Source organism: Styela clava, chromosome 2, assembly GCF_964204865.1.
Source record: "Styela clava chromosome 2, kaStyClav1.hap1.2, whole genome shotgun sequence".
NCBI classification, from domain to species: Eukaryota; Metazoa; Chordata; class Ascidiacea; order Stolidobranchia; family Styelidae; genus Styela; species Styela clava.
Window position 1 is genome coordinate 23,593,228 of NC_135251.1, and position 20,761 is coordinate 23,613,988.

The 20,761-nt window shown below is 31.5% G+C and overlaps 1 protein-coding gene across 3 annotated transcripts in view; it reads right to left on the minus strand.

The window, feature by feature from the left end:
* LOC120335257 (phospholipase D1-like) overlaps positions 1-18,619 on the minus strand; it is a 31,612-nt gene extending 12,993 nt beyond the window's left edge. For 2 of the 3 annotated variants that reach the window (XM_039402740.2, XM_039402738.2), the window contains exons 1-16: positions 18,297-18,619; positions 17,625-17,781; positions 16,767-16,895; positions 16,021-16,144; positions 13,086-13,151; positions 12,578-12,636; positions 10,827-10,934; positions 10,220-10,363; positions 8,794-8,940; positions 7,173-7,338; positions 6,342-6,483; positions 4,385-4,566; positions 3,751-3,855; positions 2,034-2,082; positions 1,717-1,739; positions 1,073-1,190 (exon numbers count right to left, since the gene is read on the minus strand). In XM_039402740.2, coding sequence (XP_039258674.2) covers positions 1,073-1,190; positions 1,717-1,739; positions 2,034-2,082; positions 3,751-3,855; positions 4,385-4,566; positions 6,342-6,483; positions 7,173-7,338; positions 8,794-8,940; positions 10,220-10,363; positions 10,827-10,934; positions 12,578-12,636; positions 13,086-13,151; positions 16,021-16,144; positions 16,767-16,895; positions 17,625-17,781; positions 18,297-18,462 — 1,885 coding nt within the window. In that variant the 5' untranslated portion in view covers positions 18,463-18,619. The remainder of the gene's footprint in view (positions 1-1,072; positions 1,191-1,716; positions 1,740-2,033; positions 2,083-3,750; positions 3,856-4,384; positions 4,567-6,341; positions 6,484-7,172; positions 7,339-8,793; positions 8,941-10,219; positions 10,364-10,826; positions 10,935-12,577; positions 12,637-13,085; positions 13,152-16,020; positions 16,145-16,766; positions 16,896-17,624; positions 17,782-18,296) is intronic. The other variant, XM_039402739.2, reaches the window with a different exon arrangement.
* Between the last annotated feature and the right edge of the window lie 2,142 nt (positions 18,620-20,761).

Genomic DNA, 20,761 nt, shown 5'->3' on the forward strand with positions numbered 1-20,761 from the left:
TACACATTCTTTTTAGATGTGTACTTTTTTGATTTTTGATATGATAATTTAAAATAGTTTTATTTGAAAATTTGTTCTTCAGAACATCTAATATAATTGAATATTTGAATATACCCGACATTGGATATACGTGATATATTAGTACTTTCTTTATTTTAAGAATAATTTAAAATTGTTTCATTTGAAAATTTGTTCTTCATAACAACTAATATCTGGTACTCAAGACGAAAAATAGACTTCACTCAACTTCTGATAGTGTAAAAATAGAAAATCAATCAGAACTAAGTTTGTATCAACTTTATTGTATCACCGAAACAAATTTTGATTCTTTAAAATCTATCAATTAACTAACCATAACCCAATTTAGAATATATTCAATATTTTGAATTTTTTTGTAAAATTAAAAATATTCCAGAATGTATTCATTTCGCTTAAATATTTAAGTTTGTATATTTTTTGCTAAGACCTAAATTTGTCAAAAATGTCCAGACATTAACATTAGCATATTATATCACCTTGACTTCCATTAAGCAAATTAGAATTGATTAGGAAATGACAGAAAATCTATCTATACGCTAAGAATATAAAGCTGGCATATTAAAATTGGCAAGTCTGCAGATAATCGCCTTAACACTGTGTAATATGGCTTGATCATGCATGGCTTGACTTAAGAATGTCCAAAACAAATTTAATATTTGAATTGATTCCAAATTAAATATATTTGGTATTTTGAACACTTGAATTTAATTTCATTTTGAGCAATTGGTTTATTTAATTTTTGAAAAATATGAAAAAAGAGAACCAACCAATCTCAAATTCATGTATTTTCAAATTCAAACTTCTTGAAGATACATTTACTTTTTTTAATTGTTCTTTGTTGAACATGACCAATTTTAGAATATAACTGATATTTCATATTCAAAAATAATATTTTAGAATTTATTCATTAGTTTAGTAATTACTGATCAGTCTTTATTCTGATTTGGTCATCCCTAGTATCAAAGTCCTTTGCATGATTAATGCCTTAATATTTCCAAATCATGAAAAAAAAAGTGAAAACACCCAATCAAACCTGCACCATTTGAAGACAATAAAGTGCTGCTTTCTTGAATGACAGTAATAGTTGTTTTACCATTAGAAGTCATATTCATATCATTGTCATGTGCTATTCTGTTATCTGGTTCGTCATCCTTAAAAAACAATTCTTTTTATTTTAATCCTCGCCATGGTACAAAAAATGACAGCGCACAAGAAAAATGCACAGAATGGAAATTTGAAAAAGTGGCAAGAACTTTCACATCATAACTTCAACCGCGGTGGCCATTTTAATCGTAGCATGTGACAAACAATTTTTGTAAAGAAATATATAGGTATAACAAATCTTTTTCCATGAAATAGTAAGTATATTAGTAAGCTTTCATCAGATCATAGTCTAAATTCTTCACACCAGCCAAGAACTTCAAATATTCATTATTTTCATTCATTATTCAAAGTGGTTATGAGGCGTTATGCCTTGTTTTGTTCGAAGAAGTTAGAACTATGATCTTACGAAAGCTAAAAATATACTTTTTATTTTGTGGAATAAGTTCGCTTTAATACTATCTCGTATAAAATAATGAAGCAGCTATTTGAAATTGAGCATGACATGAAATTAACAAAACATGAAATTATCAAACTCGATCGATAAAATAAACAAGAATAATACAAATGAGTTACCACAGCTTGAAAGGTTCCATCATCTGAAATATAAAATAAAGGATGATAAAGAATTACTTGAAAAACAGAATGAAGCAGTGAATGTTATGTTAGCTTTTTACTAAAAAAAGATAAATCAGGATTTAAAACTTCGAAAATTAAATATAACAATTGAGAATGAATATTTTTCACACTGTAAGAAGCTTAAATCATTTAATATATCAAATACCACCCATGTTAAATTTATTCAGATACTTTACCCTACCCGTTTCAATCATTCACATGAAAAGGGTTGAAAAGTAAAACTGAATTTAAATCTGTAAAATTAATCAACTCACCACTAGAAGATGTTGACAGTGGCTTCAATTGCAGTTCACTATCTTCAGTCTAAAAAAGATAATCCTGTTAAAGGCTTACAGAAATGGAAAAGTTGAACAATGAAAAATTAAAAATTTTCTGTGATATCATAAGAATCACCCCATAATGGGTAAGAGAATTTTTGACTAACACTAAACATCCTTTGTTTTTGTGATGAAATCTAAACCTTTCTGAATATTATTTTAGGGTATTTTATGGTAAATTGAAATTTGTACCGTTCAACTGAGTTATGTCTATGCTATTTGGTATAATTTGACGGAAAACCTTGGCTTGCAAGATAAAAAATAAAAGACAAGTCGGTAGGCACCCAGGATCTCCGCTGGAGGTCCACACTCCAGCAAACCGTTAAAATCTTATTAAAATCGCCGACTTATATCGGCAGCTTATTGTGGTGAGTGAGTTCCTGAACAGCCTTCGCTGCGTGAGTGGTATAATGTGCCTAATGCCAGTAATCAAACATGTTCACTGAAATTTAGTTTATGGATTTTCGAAATGAAAGACTATTTTTTTCTGCGGAGGGTATCGTTTTCGAAATTTCAATTTTTGACTTGGTTGTCGAGAAAATGCAATTAAATTGGAAAATTCCTATTGATCAGCATATTTTCACTCCTACCATGGAAATGAAACATAAATTTGGACTTTCGAATTTTTACCAGGATGACAGGATAACTCATGTGAGAAATCCAGAAGTGTCCAGCTGTTCAGACACTACAGCTAAACAAACAGACAGAACGACTGAGGATTACATATCACGCGTGTACTTCCCGCTGCGATATAAAAACGTCGCACAACAAGAAAATGATTCCATAAACCTTGGCGTTGCGCGCTAACCAATAACAAAAGCTAGTATGATAAGGTCTTATTTTGAAGGTCATTTTATATGCTACATAACATAGGAGAGTGGACATCTCACAACGTCAGGAAGTTATAAAAATACCGAGTCGTTTGATCGCAGCTGCCTCACCGAAAAAAAGTTAGGCGTTTTATCTCGCAAATTCTCCTTGTCTGACGATTATAAGCTTTTATGATTCATAATAAATGTTTTATTATGACTCACAAAAGCTTTCAACGCGATAAAGCACAAACAAACAACCGATCGATCTATCAAGCTTAGCCTGGCCTGATTCGATGTGGTGACTTCTCAAACGGAAAATTTCCAAAACGCTTGAACAACGCGCGCTATGGAAAAGCGTTTAGTATCATATGAAAGAGAAAACCAATGTGCAGTCAACTGTATAGTCACATTTCAGCTTTACAATAGCTATAGACGTCCAACAGCTGATAGAATGAGAGAGTGTAAATATTTTTGTTATTTTTTGACGTTACGAGAGACCTCTTGAAAGAGGTGTTTTAGTTTACGGTCCTCCAGTGATATCTAGCGTATAGTACTCTAAAATACTTTCCAATGGTATATAATTATTGTATATTGGGTAAATTTTGGGGGTCGTATGACATTAATAAAAATGGGTATTCAAAATTGGGCTCGATTGGGCGTCTGAAATAGGTTAAAGCGGAGATTCAGTAAACAGTATAATGGGATGCAGTACCCAGTACTATACAAGAAATCAACTAACTGACAACGTAGATATAATATAGATGACAACTTCATCTGAACAATTCCAAATTCTAATCTTCCAACCAAATGTTATACTTATTAAGTAACTATAAAACAGTAACCTTTTCTTTGGAAACTTCTTCCACAACAGCTACAGTCATAGCTTGAAACATGAGAAGTGCTGATGTTGTGTGAGCAGAAGATTTAGTTTGTTCATTGGAGGGATTCTGAAAATACAAATTGAAAATCATAAAAATGACCACAACAAAACTTCCCATCCATAAAAATTTATCGTAAATATACTACAACTAACTATCCAGTAATGGAATATTGACAAAGAAACCTAATTGAAAAAAGTATATTGCAATAGTTTAACTAGCCATTAAATTCCCTCGAGACACTTCAATTTTAAATCTATCAGTTCGATATTTGAGCAGAATAGCAATTTTTTTGTCCCAACAATAACAGCATGAAAAACAATTCAGAAAAATAATCATATGTCTGCTTTTGGTCTAAAATTGACTTTCAGTATATGCCCTCATATCAAAAAAAATATCTATGCCAAATGTTATGTGGAACTCTCATAGCAGTTTGCCGGATTGACTGTAGCTCTCAGCATTTCTCAGAGGTCATCCACAACTTTGATCTGGGGTACAATTTCTTTACTCGAATGTATGTGACCTCGCTTCGAGGAAAATATCCTGAAAAAAAAAAAATATGCAATATGCCAGCAATATAATTCGTTCGTTACAATACCTGTGAGTCGGTAACATCTGCCACTGACAACATCCTATCTTTATCCGAACCCATATCAGTCAGCCTGTGTTCATGATTATCCCATCTACCATAACAGAGATCAATACCACCGACAAAAGCAATCTTCTGATCAATGATGACAATTTTCTCATGATGAGCCCATAATAATGAATCTTTGGTCGCTGTGATAAAATAAAATGATTGGTAATTTATATCATATACTCTTCATCAGACATCATGAGATAATTCGCAAAAAGCGACGTATTCATATAAAACAAGTTTTTCAAATATAATTATATTTTTATGAGGCGTTTTCACATAATCGCTATAAGAGGGGGCTCTGCACAAGCAGCTATGGGTCTGAGGTTTTTCCTGTTTGACATTCACCATCCAATTTATTATACCTTGAGTGAGAGAGATCTTTAACCGGCGAGACCAACATAATTATGTCGTACATTTTAATAACTAGGCAATCAAGCCCTAAAATGGTATTTTGATTTAGTTTTCATAAAGATACATTCGTGCAGATACGCTGCGAAATCAAGTGACCCACTGTCTATCCTTCGTTTTATGTTTCAGGTACTGCCGTATCTGTATGTGGCATATGATATGTTACAAGAATGTTTGAAAGAAATGAAGCCAATAGTTCATGTCAGTGATTTCCAAAGAATTTGCTAAATGTGCCTCGAAAATTATCAGAATTGTGTTAAAAATAACTGATATATGAATAAATATTTCACATGTCGTATTATGTATGTTTTATTTTTCTTATTTTTGATGCTGTGCTAATAAATGTTATGGATCAATAAATTCATCTTATTTTCCTATGTTGTTAACTTTGTTAAGTTATGTTTGCCTCTATTGTTACTTATTAACTGTTAGTAAAAACAGAGGTAGACACAACTTGCTGTAATTTCGCGAGACGCACGAACATAGAGTTTAGGAATCGTCGCTGGTTTACGGTACATCGAAAATAGAGCAAAATCTGGATGAAAGTTTGATCTTTTGTTACCATGTACATACAACGAAATAGAAAACGAGTAAAAAGCCGGTTCTATTAACCATATAGGTGTCTTATACGAGCTGAATAAAACGTGCTCCCGTAGTATATGTACCAGGCTGGGGTTAGTCCATTATTTTATTCCGATTCTCCTTATGTTAGTCCTATTACGAGTTCAGTTAGGGGACTGTCTGTGTTAGCCAACTAAATATACCCCCTGCCCATAGGCTCAAGTCCCTTTACACAACTCGATGTAAAGTAGGCGAACAAAATTAGTTACCCACATACTTCAGCGCTAAATGAAATCCCCAACATAAATTGAAGCATGCCTCAAAAGTCAACACGTCTTAAGTGTCCACTTATAGAATATGAAATTTAAAATGACTGAAGTTGAAGTAGTAATCATAAGTAGGAGAAATTGTAAATTAATATTTTTTCAAGAGCTTTTCAAGTAGTTGAGAAGATATATTATCATGAAAGTGAAAAACCATGCTATGCAACCTTACAAAGAGTTTTGGCTCTAAGAGCATAAAGGCTACAATAGGTCCCATTTGCAATTAATATAATTTAAATTGGCTGGGGTTTGTTTCATTCTTTAATTGTAATGCATTCATTTTATCCTGAATAAAATAACGGAGAGACAGCGATTTATTGATTTGTAAACAAAAAACAAACAAAATGGAAAACACATCTACAATTAAGAGACAACGCTTTTTTGGTGAAGACCGGGAGTGATACAACCATATGGTTATCCGTCAGCATCCCCCATAATCACTGTTATGCATAGGATTCACATTGAACTATATATGCAAAGGCAAATTATTAAAGGAACATACATTTGTATAAAAATTTTACAAAAAGTAGTAATTATTTCTAAGCTCTGATAATTGAATTCATATTATATATCTTCTGCATTTTTAAAATTTAAAAACACAACATAAATTCGTAATATCGTACTTGTAATATGATCTGGATGACGTAATACTCTGATATTTTTCAAATTTGAATTTTGCAAAATGTCTTTGGCGTATCTACTCTGCAATGCGACCGCCATTTCTACTTCCTTGTATAGAAGAATGTAGATCTTTACACCGGCATCCTGTTAGAACAATGGTGGAACAAGTAGTAAATACAATGGAACAAATTTGGGGCGCTAAGAAAAGAGCAGCAGTGTCATTCAATACTTGGATGTTTCAAATTCCAGTGAGATACAAATACAGCATTATGAATTTGTGCCATGCACCTTATTGCAATTTTTAACAACTTCAACTACTTAATTTAATATCAAAAAATAGCAAAAAAATTTCACAAAGCATGAATATTTCATTCAGAAAAGTTTAATGGAAGTTACAGTTACGGTTGAATTATATCCGAGTGGAATATTCCATGAAGGAAATGTTTAGGATGGATTTTCCCTGCTTTTTATACTGAACACATACAGTTTAGCTTGTGATCTAAAATAAAAAATTTATAACTATACCAATATGTCAGGAGGCATCCAGAAGGCCATACCAATATGACAAACATTTGAGACTGGGCATTACAGACAATGCTCAATGTTATTTATTAAATAGTTTCGAACAATTTTTGCAATTTTTTATCTTATTATTCTGATTACCAATTCTTTGACTATCATCAAACAGCTCAACCAGAAATTATATTTTTAGTATTTCACAAAAGACCAATATCTCTTCGCATGTCAAGAATCAAACTGGATAGTTTTTTATTCAACCACACATGCAATCCACATAAACACATTCTACTTTATTCAAAACATTCCACACTTACTGCTTTGCGCTTCAATAGTTTATCAAGTTGCCATTTTCCACCGTCAGATATTGGTCGTTTCAAATAAATTTGAGGTGACAGCCACCAATCGGTAATAAAGATTTCTTCGTTAGCGTCTTCTATTGCATCTGCAACAGCATTAAAATACGAAGAACCATCGACAAACCTAGAAAAAATTGTTTGAAAAAATTTAAATTATTCTGTCAAACCTTTGTTCAGAGTAACTATGTGGAAACACGGTATGGAAAGCTCCACAAAAAACCTATAACAAAAAAGTTTGACGACAAAAGCATTGGTAAAACTGATTTTGCTATTCATTTTCATAAGAAATAAAAAGTCCAAATTCAAAGCAGCATTTCAAGGCCATTTTAGATGAATTGCTCATAAAGATGTTTGAAAAATAAACAAGTATTTAAAAAGTAAAATTTAGTGCCCTAAAAATGATAGCATAATATTCATATGGCACTGTACTCTTTAAATAGATTTTTCAAAATGATAACAACACTATTTTACATAGCAATAATGCTTGATATTGTTTTACTGCAACATATAATTGAACGAAAAAATCAAAAAGAGTTTAATTTTAAAATTTTCTTGCATCCATGATGCACAATACACATAATGTTGCATGTGTCAGGAAAATCATATAAGGTGACTTGAGCTAATTACAGGATGTACATGACATATTCAGGAAAATATAGTTCCTTTTAAACAATTTTTCTAGTATTGATTATAGCCATTTAAACACCGAATAAGTCATGAATTCTGTAATGCAGTGTGGTGTGTAAAAAAACTTCATTGCTCCTTTGAACATTTTACGAGAGATTAGTAAGTTGATCTTCATCCATGCCACACAAACCGTACAAAACTTTTTTATCCAGATGTCTTTTGACTTTGTTTATCATAGTTTACATATGTGTGTAAATTCCACTCTGTTTGACTGAAATTACTATCCTTGTTATCCCAGGGGATAACCAAAACGAATAATGTACTACTCAGAATACTTTTTGAAACAATATTTCGAAGTAAGGAATATTGAATATACTCTACATTGGGTCATATTCAACTGAAAAAATTTGCAGAAATCATTATTAATTGATATAAAATGCATAACGCACAGAAATTGGGAAATCATAAAAAATGATGGTTTGAATATGGGTGTTTACAGTCATATCATCTTATTTTTAGAAAAATTTAAAATATTTATATAGAATTCAACTTTGTAGTGTTTTCTTGTCAGAAAAGGCTTTGAAAAAAAATACGCAAATTGAACTTGCATTATATCGAATCTGTTTGAAAACAGGTTTAGCTTCCGATCTGTCATGTTTCGCATCTGAGTGCATACTTAGATTATATTTTTTCTCTACTTGCCGAGTGAGTGCCCGGGACATTGCTTCAAGGAAACTCTCATAACCACAGACAAAAGAACTATCAATGCTGTTTGCTAAAAGCCACACTCACTTTGGTATTAAAGTGACTCATATCTGAGCAATCTTTAGAGGCCAGCGATTAAATTCCAAGCGCTACTGAAAATATATAGATTTACGCAGCACCACTAAACGTTGATTGATGTGAGAGAGAATAGAATTATTTCATATCAATAACCTACGCATATACATACCAGTGTGCAGGTGAATTTTCTCTAACAGGTGCGAAGGAACCATTTTGATTCTTCCCTACAAAATCTGACGCACATTCATTGGCAGTAGTTAATATTGCATCCTTCCATACATTTGTTTGCCTCTCTGTCCAGCAGTTCACAGTTAACCTGGCAAAAATAGTGGCAATAATGAGCTGTCTAGATTAAACTTGAAAAGCTCCAAATCTCATGTCTATAAGCATTCGCTGGCATGTGATACATCACCCTAAACCTATATAATAGTGGGAAACACAGAGGAAAAACTAAATTACTAGCCTATTCATTCCTATTGTCCCACAAAGCAATTTTCTGATTTTAATCCTGCAAATAGTCACGGAAATCGAAAGTGAAAAATAGTAATAAATAATGGTCTAAATCAGGGATCATCAAACTACAGCCTGCTGGCCGTATCCGGCCCGTGGCGTCCTTTCATCTGGCCCGCAACAACACAAAACAATGGCAATTTTTTTTCCAAGCGATGTTTCCCCGAGCATCGACTTTCAGGTTTATTTCGTAAAATTAACAAATCAGCAAGATGCATAGATTGACGTAACATTAAGCCTTTCCTCATTCGCTCAGACACTTTTGTCTTCAGAAATGTAGAAGTTATATTGTTGAATAAATTGAAGAAATTTCCCAACTTTTGTGAATTTATTGCATTGCATTGACAAAAATATTTGTCAGGCCAGTTTCAACACAGTTTGAGTCATACCTGGCCCGCGGTCGAAAAAGTTTAGTGACCCCTGGTCTAAATAGTATGATTCTCTCCAATTTATGTACCGGTCATAGCCTATTATTTCGATGCTTTGTTGTCAAACATTTCAAACTTCAAACATTCTGGATTGATGCTATTTGCAGTTTTTCATACTTGGGTTTTTTACTGTTACATAGATAAACGAGATTTTTTGATGTACAATCTCGTATACACAAAGAATATCAAAAACTGAAAAATATTCATCTTTTATGCTTATAAATGGCCAAAATCACAATTTACTTTATCAAGTACTTCGAAGTTGAATAACGTTTTGGAATAGAGAATATAGAATACATTTTCACTAAAATTTTGCTCAAGAGAAAAAATTGCAGAAATTATATCAAATTTTTAGAGATTGAAATTGGTGATGCAAAATAGTTGGGAAAATGTTACTTTGATTGATGATTTTGTATTTTTTACAGCATCAGAAGTTAATATTTCATTTTTTTTGTCTGAATACCGAATGTCAATTCCCCAAAATGGTGATTTGTCAAATAAAAACATTTTAAATTATTCCTAAAATTTTACAATCGTTATAAATTCATGGGATGTTTACTTTCTGTGATTTAAATCATGACGCATTGAGGAGGAATTTTTACTTATTAATAATACCATTCAAAATATCAGAATGAAGTCTTATGATCACTAACTTACTTTCTTGATGCATTAGAAATTGTCAATCTCTTGGAATGTTCTTTCGTATCTACCTTTAATTGGTTGTCGAATAAGAGAACACCTTTTATTGTTGATTGATCAGGAGACAAGTACATAATAAAAGTATCTTTCACAACAAACCACCTGAAAAATAGAATACCAGTTGATAAATTGTAATGTCTCAATTGGGACAGTCAAAACAAAATACCGAATTTATCTACCCGGTACATATAATACGCACATTCAAGTTTAAATTTCACTTTTAAAATAAGGGGGTATGATTGATGATCCATGTGCTAAAATACACCCCCGTATTATCTATTGTGTGTGTTATGCAAGGAGAATACGGTACTCTATTATTTTGAATACATTCTGAAAAAAATATTTTTGAATACGAAATATTGAATCTTGAATGTATTCCAACTTAGGTGTTCCATGTTTAACAAAAAAACCTAATTTTTTTTTTTTTGAATTTTTGCAGCTTTCAGTAATTAAATAAATACAAATTTATAGCAGACTAGTATAAAAATTGGATTCTGGGTCACATTTTTTAAAAGAAAAAAACTGAACACAAATATTGAAATGCAGAAAAAAATAAAGTACAGACCTGTCACTCCATTTTTTAAGAAGTTCTCTGCATTTCACGTTGCAACATTTATCACAGAAATATAAATTGATAGTGTGCCCTCCAGATTTTTTTCTCAGTGTTCCCTCTCTAAATATAAAAAAAGAAGAAAAATAATCTAAATTGGAAATCTTACTAACAATAAATCAAATTAAAATATATCTAAACACAGATTTTAATCTCACCGCCGCACATATTTTTATCATGATTTTTAAATCTGCAAAACTTGTACTATAAATAGAGGGTAATCCGGTTTGCCATTATCATGTTTAACATGCATTATTAGAAACCCACACATCATAATGGATCAAATCTATGACAGAAGAATTTTGAACATCAGTACACAAAACCGTCATAAAATTATTATTTGCTAACGACATGCCATAGATGTCTTTCCCCACAAAAATATACTGTATCCATGGCCCATGTACGACTTCACCATACTAAAACAATATTTTCTGCCTTATAAATTCCGCAAATAATCTTAAAAATTTCTTAAAAGATGAATGACATGAGTAAGGTTTTCCTTCCATTTTACACAGGAATAATATGACAGTTGCATTTATGAGTAATGCACAACATCACTTAATGGCATTATGTATAGCATTGTTGACGTTTTATGCATGGATTCAATCCTTAAACTAAAAGTCAGACGTCATTGAAATTTTCTGCTTGAATAGGACGTCCGAAACTACCTCCTCTTACAAATAACCTTGTTTATCCTATCTATGACATCAAGAGAAAAATAAATAATTGAAAGATGAATGGAGGAATTTAGTATAAATGATTGCAAAATAAAACGCTTTTTTGTGAAAATCATTCTGTTAGCTTCACATATCTACCTAAATAATTGCTAAATTCTGATTCAATGACAAAAATAAATATTAAAATCCATATAAAATAAATAAATTGTGCTGGAATTAACCCAGTTGGTATTACAAATAAAAAATCGTAAATTCAAATCCCACACCCACCACATTAGCCAGGGGGTTAAAAATTGGGTTGTCAATGCTGAATCGAAAGAACCCAGTCTTTCTAAAATATTGTAGCTTCTTACTTAGCAGTGGCTTCTTGCACAGAGCCTTGTTTGGAGTGAAAAGAGTATAAAACAACATAATATGAAGAATTCTCGTAATATAAAAGAAGAATAAATGGTAGTATTAAAAATTCATAACATTTTATTCCAGAGTAAAGATTATTAAAAAAAATATTCACAACATCTCTGTGATTTATAGTAGACGATATCTGTTTGAGGTTTTTTATTCTTATAATAAGTTACCAAATAGATACATTACATGGAACTAGTTGTTGGTCTAAAGTTTTCTTCAAGTAAGAAGTACAACACTGTTATTTAAATTTCCGGTTGACAGCATTAGGTTTTATATATCACTTATACAGGTGATACTGAAGCTTCAAACCGGTTTGAAAACAAAATCGAAACTTTTTGCAATGGCACAATGGTCCGGTGTCTAATTTCTAGATGTGTTTATATTTGACGAAACCAAAAGTTATTTCAATGTTATACGTGCGGTATAAGTGATCCTTTGATATAAATTGGTGGGGTGACTCGCATAGATTGTACAAATAGAGTTTAAGTAAACATCAACGCATACAAGTCTATAAACATGGCACACCAAAACAAATAAGAAATATGGTCGTTTATTAAATATTAACTAGGAGAAATATTCAATGCCTAGCTGTTTTGATATTAAAGAATTTTACAGAACACTTACTTTCCTTTGGTCCCGAGATCTTGGATAAATGAGAATCGACTGACTTCCAAAAATTTTTTCTGGAATGTCAAAATCATAAAATTTAAGTGTGAAATAAGAGAATAATTCAAGAAAATACACTATGACAGAGTTGAGTTTTACTAGTACATTGGACTGTAAAGCTGAGAAAACTTTTCGCTTCAGGTTTCAGAAAATAAGATTGTTTCGAAATAATAAAGATTTTGCACACACAAACACACTTTTTGAGTTTCCATCAGTAAATTTTACTTAGATTATTACTGATTAAAGTCTGGAATACCAACTGTGTTAAGTCTGAAATGACTCCCTCTCAGAGACTTACATCCAATGTACATACCAACTTTGAGTCTGTGGCTCCACATTATATTTTTAATGCACATGACGTCAACCGGGCTTATTATTGTAGGAGACCGAATAAAATTCAAAATATTATAGGAATACAAAGAGAAAATGGTTAATTAAGCTACTCAAAAAGAAAAACATAGCTTACCATTGAACTGTGCTTCTTATACATTGTACTTTTTAATAAACTGTTGACATAAAGTTCAAGATGTTCCTGAAACACAATTAAAATCCATTGTTAAAAAATATATTGATCATTTCTCTTGGTATGCATATTCTACACTGGCAAAAAATCTACAAGGTAAATTGACATAGAATCCCACATTTTGCTGATTGCACTCCCAAAACCTTCAAATTCCAATAAATAAACTTTTATTTTGGGAGTCATCAGTGACTAACAAGGTGGTCATAGAGTAACAACACCTCAAGATATAATAAAAGTTCAAAGGGCATGTTGCATAGCCACTTTCCAACAGGAAGTAACCTAGGAAATATCATTTAGTTTCAAAGTTTGTGAAACATCAGCTCCAATTGCATACAACATGGCTTGTCCTAATTCTTAGCTAGAAAGTTTATTGCATAGTATGTACTGCATCACATGCATCAATTGCATTTATAAAGATATGTGCTTGTCATAGATGGTCTATGAAAAACAAAATATTTGAACTGATCTAGTTTTTTGAAAATCAAAATCAAATCTATTTATATGGAAAATAAACATTTTGTGCAATAGCAATTCGTATAAATAGGCATACTTCAACAATTCAAACTTTAGTTATTATTCATGAAGTTGTATATTGACAAATAGTATTGTTAAATTTTTTTCACTTTTAGCATTCACAGCAATATATTGCAAATGTAATGATTCAAAGCTATTTGGAAATCACAATTACAAAATACAGTATAGGTATGACATGACAAAACAGTTTCGGTATATACAACATTATATAACGGAAATGGAATCAGACAATCAAGCACAGAACGGTGGAATCATTTCCGGATAAAGTCCACAGCTATTTTAGCTAAGATGTTTCCTGGTTCCTTCCGTAAATAGACATACTAGTTAATTTTCTAGGCCATAACTAGGAATGTACATGACTGAATGAAAAAAAATTTAATTTCTAATTTTTGGAAACTAAAACCGTTACCAGGACATATCTATCACCATTGTCTAAGATGTTGAAGCTTTATTAAAATGGCATCTAAAATGTCAGTACATTTCAATGTCGTTTAGAATTCAGTAGTTTTGAAATTTTCATGATTCGTTGTCCGTTCAAAAACTCTCAATATTTTTTGCCTGCAGCTCTTTTATAAAATTACCTAGTTATGATTTTAAGGCGTTTCTACCAGTTGTTTTGTTTGCCATATTAAATAATGAAAAGCCAACAATTGGCAGCAAAAGAAAAATACATTACAGTCAAAATACTTTAAATTAGTGTAGTCATCAAGAATAATACAGTGTGGGCTTTCGCTCATGTGTTTCGGAGAACAAATCTGTGTGGCCCCCATGGCAGGGCCCTGATGGCCCAGTTGAGAAGGACTGATTATAATGGAAAAATGAAATTTTTTATTTCAATTGCTTATTATAATTTTACATGTGAACTGAAGTTCGGAACTACGGTAAGTAGATAATGGAACTATGAGATAACAAATAATTTTTAGTTTCAAGATCATTAAATTAAAAAATGGATGATATGAATGATAATAATAAGCCTAAAATTCAAGAAAACAACAGGGAAATGAAAAATCATTCACTTACTAATAATTAATGAGGTGGGATCAAGTTTGTCCCTTGGAAGCATTAGCACACTGTAACAATGACATTAATCCACGCGCATTCAGCAAAAAATAGATAAATATAAAAAATAGTGGGCAGAGAAGAAATGTTTACATTTAAAGCAACACTGCCCTAAAATGGTAATACAGGCGGGCACAAAAATAGCAAATACCTTACACCCAAGCAGAGTCAAAATCAAAATGAATTACAATGATATTGGAATGAAATATGAATATTCTAAATGGTTCATGCTCTACAGAGAAATTGGAAAAAAACCTTGTAAATTCATGAAAATTTAATTTAGTCATCAAGATTATAAATATTGTGTCTGCTTTTTTTGTTCATGTCAAATACATTATGACAAATTTTTAAAATAAAATATTCTCAAATATTCTTAAAATCAAGAATTTCACATTGATTCGATTATTCGGTGGAATGGGTATTCGTTCCTACCAAATCCATAATTAGACCATACAACAAAAATCTACATAAAGGTTAATTTTCTTGTTTCAATCTTCAAAATAACATTTTTCAGCAGTAGTTTCAAGAATTTTCTAGAATTACCACAATGATTTATAAATTTTTTTGCAAATTGTATACATCATACACAATTTTGATATTTGATCCACTTAAGTCGGAATAATGAAATTACGTGTCATTTGTTTTGATATTTGAAATTCCAATGCATAAAATGCCCTGAGGTAAAATAGCTACGACATTGCAGTTAGTTTACAATATCAAGCAATTTGCTGCATCCTCATTAACAATGAACTGAAAAGGTCAATATTACATGGAAGAGGCTTTACATATGATAACAATATTATATTATGAATAAATTCATGGTGTGGCCGTTTGGAAGCTTTGAATGTATATTTGTGGTGTAAAATAGATTGAAAGATAATCAAGAATTGCTTTTTCTTTAAACGCACTAATTCACAAGGTCCTAGACAGGCAGCCACTGAACTCTCAATTGTTAGCAATTGGAAATGGGAAAAGTGGGTAGAAGCCAATTTCTTTTATTTCTATCGGAGTCCTATGTGGCCCAATATTCAACCCCAAATTTTTTTTTCATATAATTTACTGGCTCACTTTTAAATGAAATACAGTAGAATTCTTTCAACAATTTTGCAGTGGTCATAATATTAGTCATTTTACCTTAGTATATTTCAGCAAACCTCTTATTTAAAAACCTGACAAGTTGCATAAATGATACTTGCAATGTAAAACAAAGCCTGACTCAAACACGTCATATATGCATAATCAAGCAATAAATGATATATAAATAATTTTGTTCTACCAAACTCACCTTGCGTTTTGTGATTTGTTCTGGTGATACCCACATATCAGGCCTCTTCGGAAATCTTGGTAATTTAATTTCTGCCTCACCTTTCCGTTTGTCTACTTTTACTGTTTTTCGCTTTTCTTTATGACTGCAAAATTTGAGCAAAAATTGAAAATAGATTGATAATAAAGAGGTATGCTTTAGATACTAAGAAATAAACGAATCAACAATAACATGATAACTCATATACCAACTACCAGACTCATTTTTTCAAAGCAAAAAATATCAAACATGAAAAAAGCAGCCAACTATGTGAACCCAAAATTTTATTAATTTAAATAGGCCTAGGCCTACATGAAGTATATTGATTTCAAACTCTCCAGAGTCGAGTAGACATTTTAGGCCAATCAGGCTGTCTGGTGGTGATAATCTAAATCAAACTTTCTGACAGAAAGTATAAAAAGCATTTGAGCTTCAAGCATTCTCAGTAGACAATTAAGAAGGAAATGCATGCACCATAAGCTTTCAAAATTTTTTTTTCAAAGTTGGGAGATGCAGTCAAAATAACTTTCAACCTAGAGTCAAGCATTGGAGTCAAATATTCAGTAAACCAGGAGTTTGTGGTCAGAGTCACCTTTGAGGTGGCTCAGATAGTTTCAAAGCGTTAAATTTTCCCGAATTCTCAGCTCTGGTTATAATTCAATAACAACGAGAAACCCATGCTCTATGAAAATCCAGGCCCAAACAAACCTATTACCATAGCTTGTTACCTTTTTGAAGGCAGTGGAATCTTCAATGATGTTCTATGAGCCCATAGTTTGTCATGGAGTTCACGAAGATGTTTGAAACGTTTGTGAACAATCCATGTAAAAGGACCATGACTCACTTCAATTGTATACCTAAACAGAAAATGAAGTCAATATCAAATCACTATTATCATCATCTTAGATATACAGAACAGAATATTACATTATAATGATGCCTAAACCGGAGAGCAACATATTCTGGAAAAGACATACCGGTAATCCAAAAGATACTAATATTAAAAACAACCAATAGCATTTCTGAAATTCATTCTGGAAGAGACGAAAGTCAATAAATAAATTACTCATAAAGCAAACCACAAACTCTCATCCGGTTGCCAGTCTAGATTGTGTATGGGAATAGATATCCTGTTGATTGTTGCATATGCATGGGACAATAATAATCATACATAATGATCATTGGTCCAGTTATAAATACAAAATCTTAGCTGCAAGTGGGAAATGCTTTATTCTGTAATCTAACACTATGTGCATGGAATATCTTAATACTGAGGTGAGAAGAACTGGAATTTCCAATGAAGCATGTTCAATTTCCTCAATTTGTTTTGGTTGTAATCTGAGTAGTAGCATCTAGTGGAATAATAGACTGGCTATCAGACATTTTTAAGTTAAAATCTAAAAAGCCGGTAGACAAACATCCCAGCCACTATGCCCAATGAAGGTTAAAATAATAACATACTAGTACTGAAATTAGCCACTCTGATATTTGATGGTGTCAATTATGCCACTTAGATATATGAGTTTCTTCATAGCATGTTTAGTATGCGAAGTGTATGCTGACACTATTCAACAAACAAATCTTACAAGTATGGATTCAATGGATGATGAAGAGCATTATCTCTTGATGCTTCAATAAATTTGAGAGTAATTGGCGTTCCAGATAGGAATCCTGAATTCAATCCAGCAAAAAGTCGACTTGGACTGCTGTATATCGACATATAAGGAACTCTTGGCTTGATTGCTGAAAATGAAAAAGAAGTTTTTATTGGTGCAAGTGAAGAATTTAAAATATAATTTATTTCAAGTTAATTCAATTCCTCTTCAAATCTAACGATTCCTAAAAATTCCCAAAAATTAGAAATTTCATAACTCATTATGAATCGATTCAAATATTCAGGTCATTTTGAACATCTTTATGATGGCAAATTTTTCAATTTAGTACTTTTAATTATTTCTAATATTAAGCATTGAATATGACTAACTTCAAATCTATTCAACCATTTGATTCACTTTGTACATCCCTAAAAGACAGCTTTCAAAATAAAATTGTTCCCAAATATTCCTGAACTCAAAGGTTTGTCTGAATATAATCTATTTTTAATCAATTTGAAAATATCTTTGATTTGAACATCCTTTGTAAAAACATGCTTTTGACTTATTTTTTTTATTTATATAAATTCATTTATTACTCATAACAGATTCGCTTTGCTTATCTTTATCTGTATCCAGATCTCAGTAATAAATAGCCCAACTTACCAAAAGCACTTGTAGTAGAAGGATAAGTGGGACTATCAGGTTCTTCCATTCCTGGCGATGGCAATGGAAGAACTTCATATCCCTCACCATCGTCTGACATCACTGTATCCAAGCGATCAAATGAAGGGCGGTTCCTTGCCCTCGCATTAACTCGATCTTGTGCCATATTGTCTTAAGGTGATCAAATACACTTACATATGCTGAGTAAACTAACCCAAACATTAATGATTAAAAACCACGCTGGTTTGCCAATATTGTCATTATTGAACTACAATAGGCTACGAGTCTTCATTGCCAATTTACCTGTGAATGATAAGGTACACTTAGAACCATAATTAACAAAGATATGTCGAATGTTTAGGTAAACGAAATTTAAATGTTTTTAGTATTAATTTTATATGGTGCCTTTTTTATTCACGCCTTCCACCCAAAGCAAGAACCTGTGCAAGCCGCTACTGATATCAGGCAATGTGTAAAGAGATATTATTTTTATCAAAAAGTTAAGGTTCTTTGATGTTGAATCACGAATGGCCAAAGTCAAACAGTTTTCTCTAGTTTTTGAGAAATTGAATGCAGGTCATAATGCTCAATATGATACGATAAGTTTTCAAATAAAACTATCCTAATTAGTTAATTAATTTTTAAACGATTTCCAATATTTCAATCGTTGTGGCTTGTGGCCAACTTCATGTGGAATAATATATATAAAATAGGTCAGGGCTATGTTATAGTGATTTTGTAGCACAACGTATTATTCGAGTAATATAAAATAAAAAAGAACTCTATATATCTATAACGCATTCGGAGGCTCTTTGAATCCTCACCAATTACTATATAGGTCATAACATATTTCATATCTGCAATGTGTGTTGGGAAAATTTCCTTTCAATCAAGCAGCTGCACAGACAATTTCCTTCATTTGCATAAAATAAACAAAGAATAATAACATGAATCATTGCAGATATGTATTATTACAATCATGTTCTATTCCAACAATGCTTTTTCTATTTTTTCCTTCACAAGTAATTTTGGACTATTTCCGGAAAGGAAATGACCTCATAACTATTCCACAATTAGTTAATTTCCTCTATAGACATTAGAAGATAGAAATTGTAATTCCATATTTTATTTTGTTACGGTGGGTATTTACATTCCTGCTATCATATTATTTAAAGACTAACAATATTGCAATAGGCATTGCATTGAATGTAAAAATTTATTATATCGAATTCAAAACATACCTTATTACACTATGTTCAAATTCAGAGCATATGAAATCTCAGTAAAGGCTGATAATTAATTTTTGACAAGATGCAACTAGGGAACACATTCATTCGAATAACTTTTGATAATGCAAAACTTAAAAGATTTGAAATTAAGGTATTCTCAAAACAATTTAATGGCAAACTCCAGAAGCAGTTAGTTTGGTAATTGGTCTCAAAGCTACGAAAGATAAAAGCAGTGCTTCCCAACAGAGAAGGATTTCGCTGTTTCAGAAGGAAAAATTTCACTTTGCATTTGTATGTAGTATTACTAATATTCTTTTTTTACTTACTCTTTTACTCTATCATTGTAATTAACTATTCAAACAGTATAAAATAGTACAAATCATTAGTATCACTAGCTAATGATTCAATAAAGACTGAACTAACACTAATAAAGAGAGGAATAGTAAGAGAGGAATAAAGAGGTATACACAGGAAGGAATTTGATGAAAAATGTTGGGAACCACTTAATTGAAGGATGTTGTATAAAAAATTTTGATTGATTATTTGACCTGATTGATTTTTCATTGTATATTTATAAAAACATAACAATAGGTTTTATTTATCAATGACTTATAATTAGGGTAGGCCTACATAGGAGCTACTGTGTTATTTTATTTATGAAAACATTCTATTTATAGCAATGACTGTAAAGCTAAACCTCTTACAGTCTTAAAAATACGCTACTTTGCAAATTTTGTATTTCAATGTATCTTGTTCTCCAAATTTATTCTAGTAATTTCCAAATGATGCACACCTTCGCTTGGAAATTTTTCTATACAAACAGCCATTTATACATTGAATGTTTTTCTGTTTATGGAATTAAAAGATATTGCAAAGAACATGAAAAGAAGGCATAATTTTTTCACATACAGAAACCAGGAAACCTTTCATTGATATACTAAGTTTATCTGAATTGCAGCATTGTTTGTCTGTTTACTTACTAGTACTGAAAAATGTACCCTATAATTAAATAATGACATAAATTATTACAAAACCCTTAATTGACCATTCCACATTCTGACATATGTTTTCCATTGTTGATCGCCATGTACAGATGTATGTACTGATGTAATACCAAAGTCTTATAAAACATATGAAATGTTTCCATCCATTCATCCTGCAATTAATAAAATATACGATTTCGTTAACGACGACTTCTGTAATTGAGTTGTTCTAAACTTCTGCGTGGATCTTCAA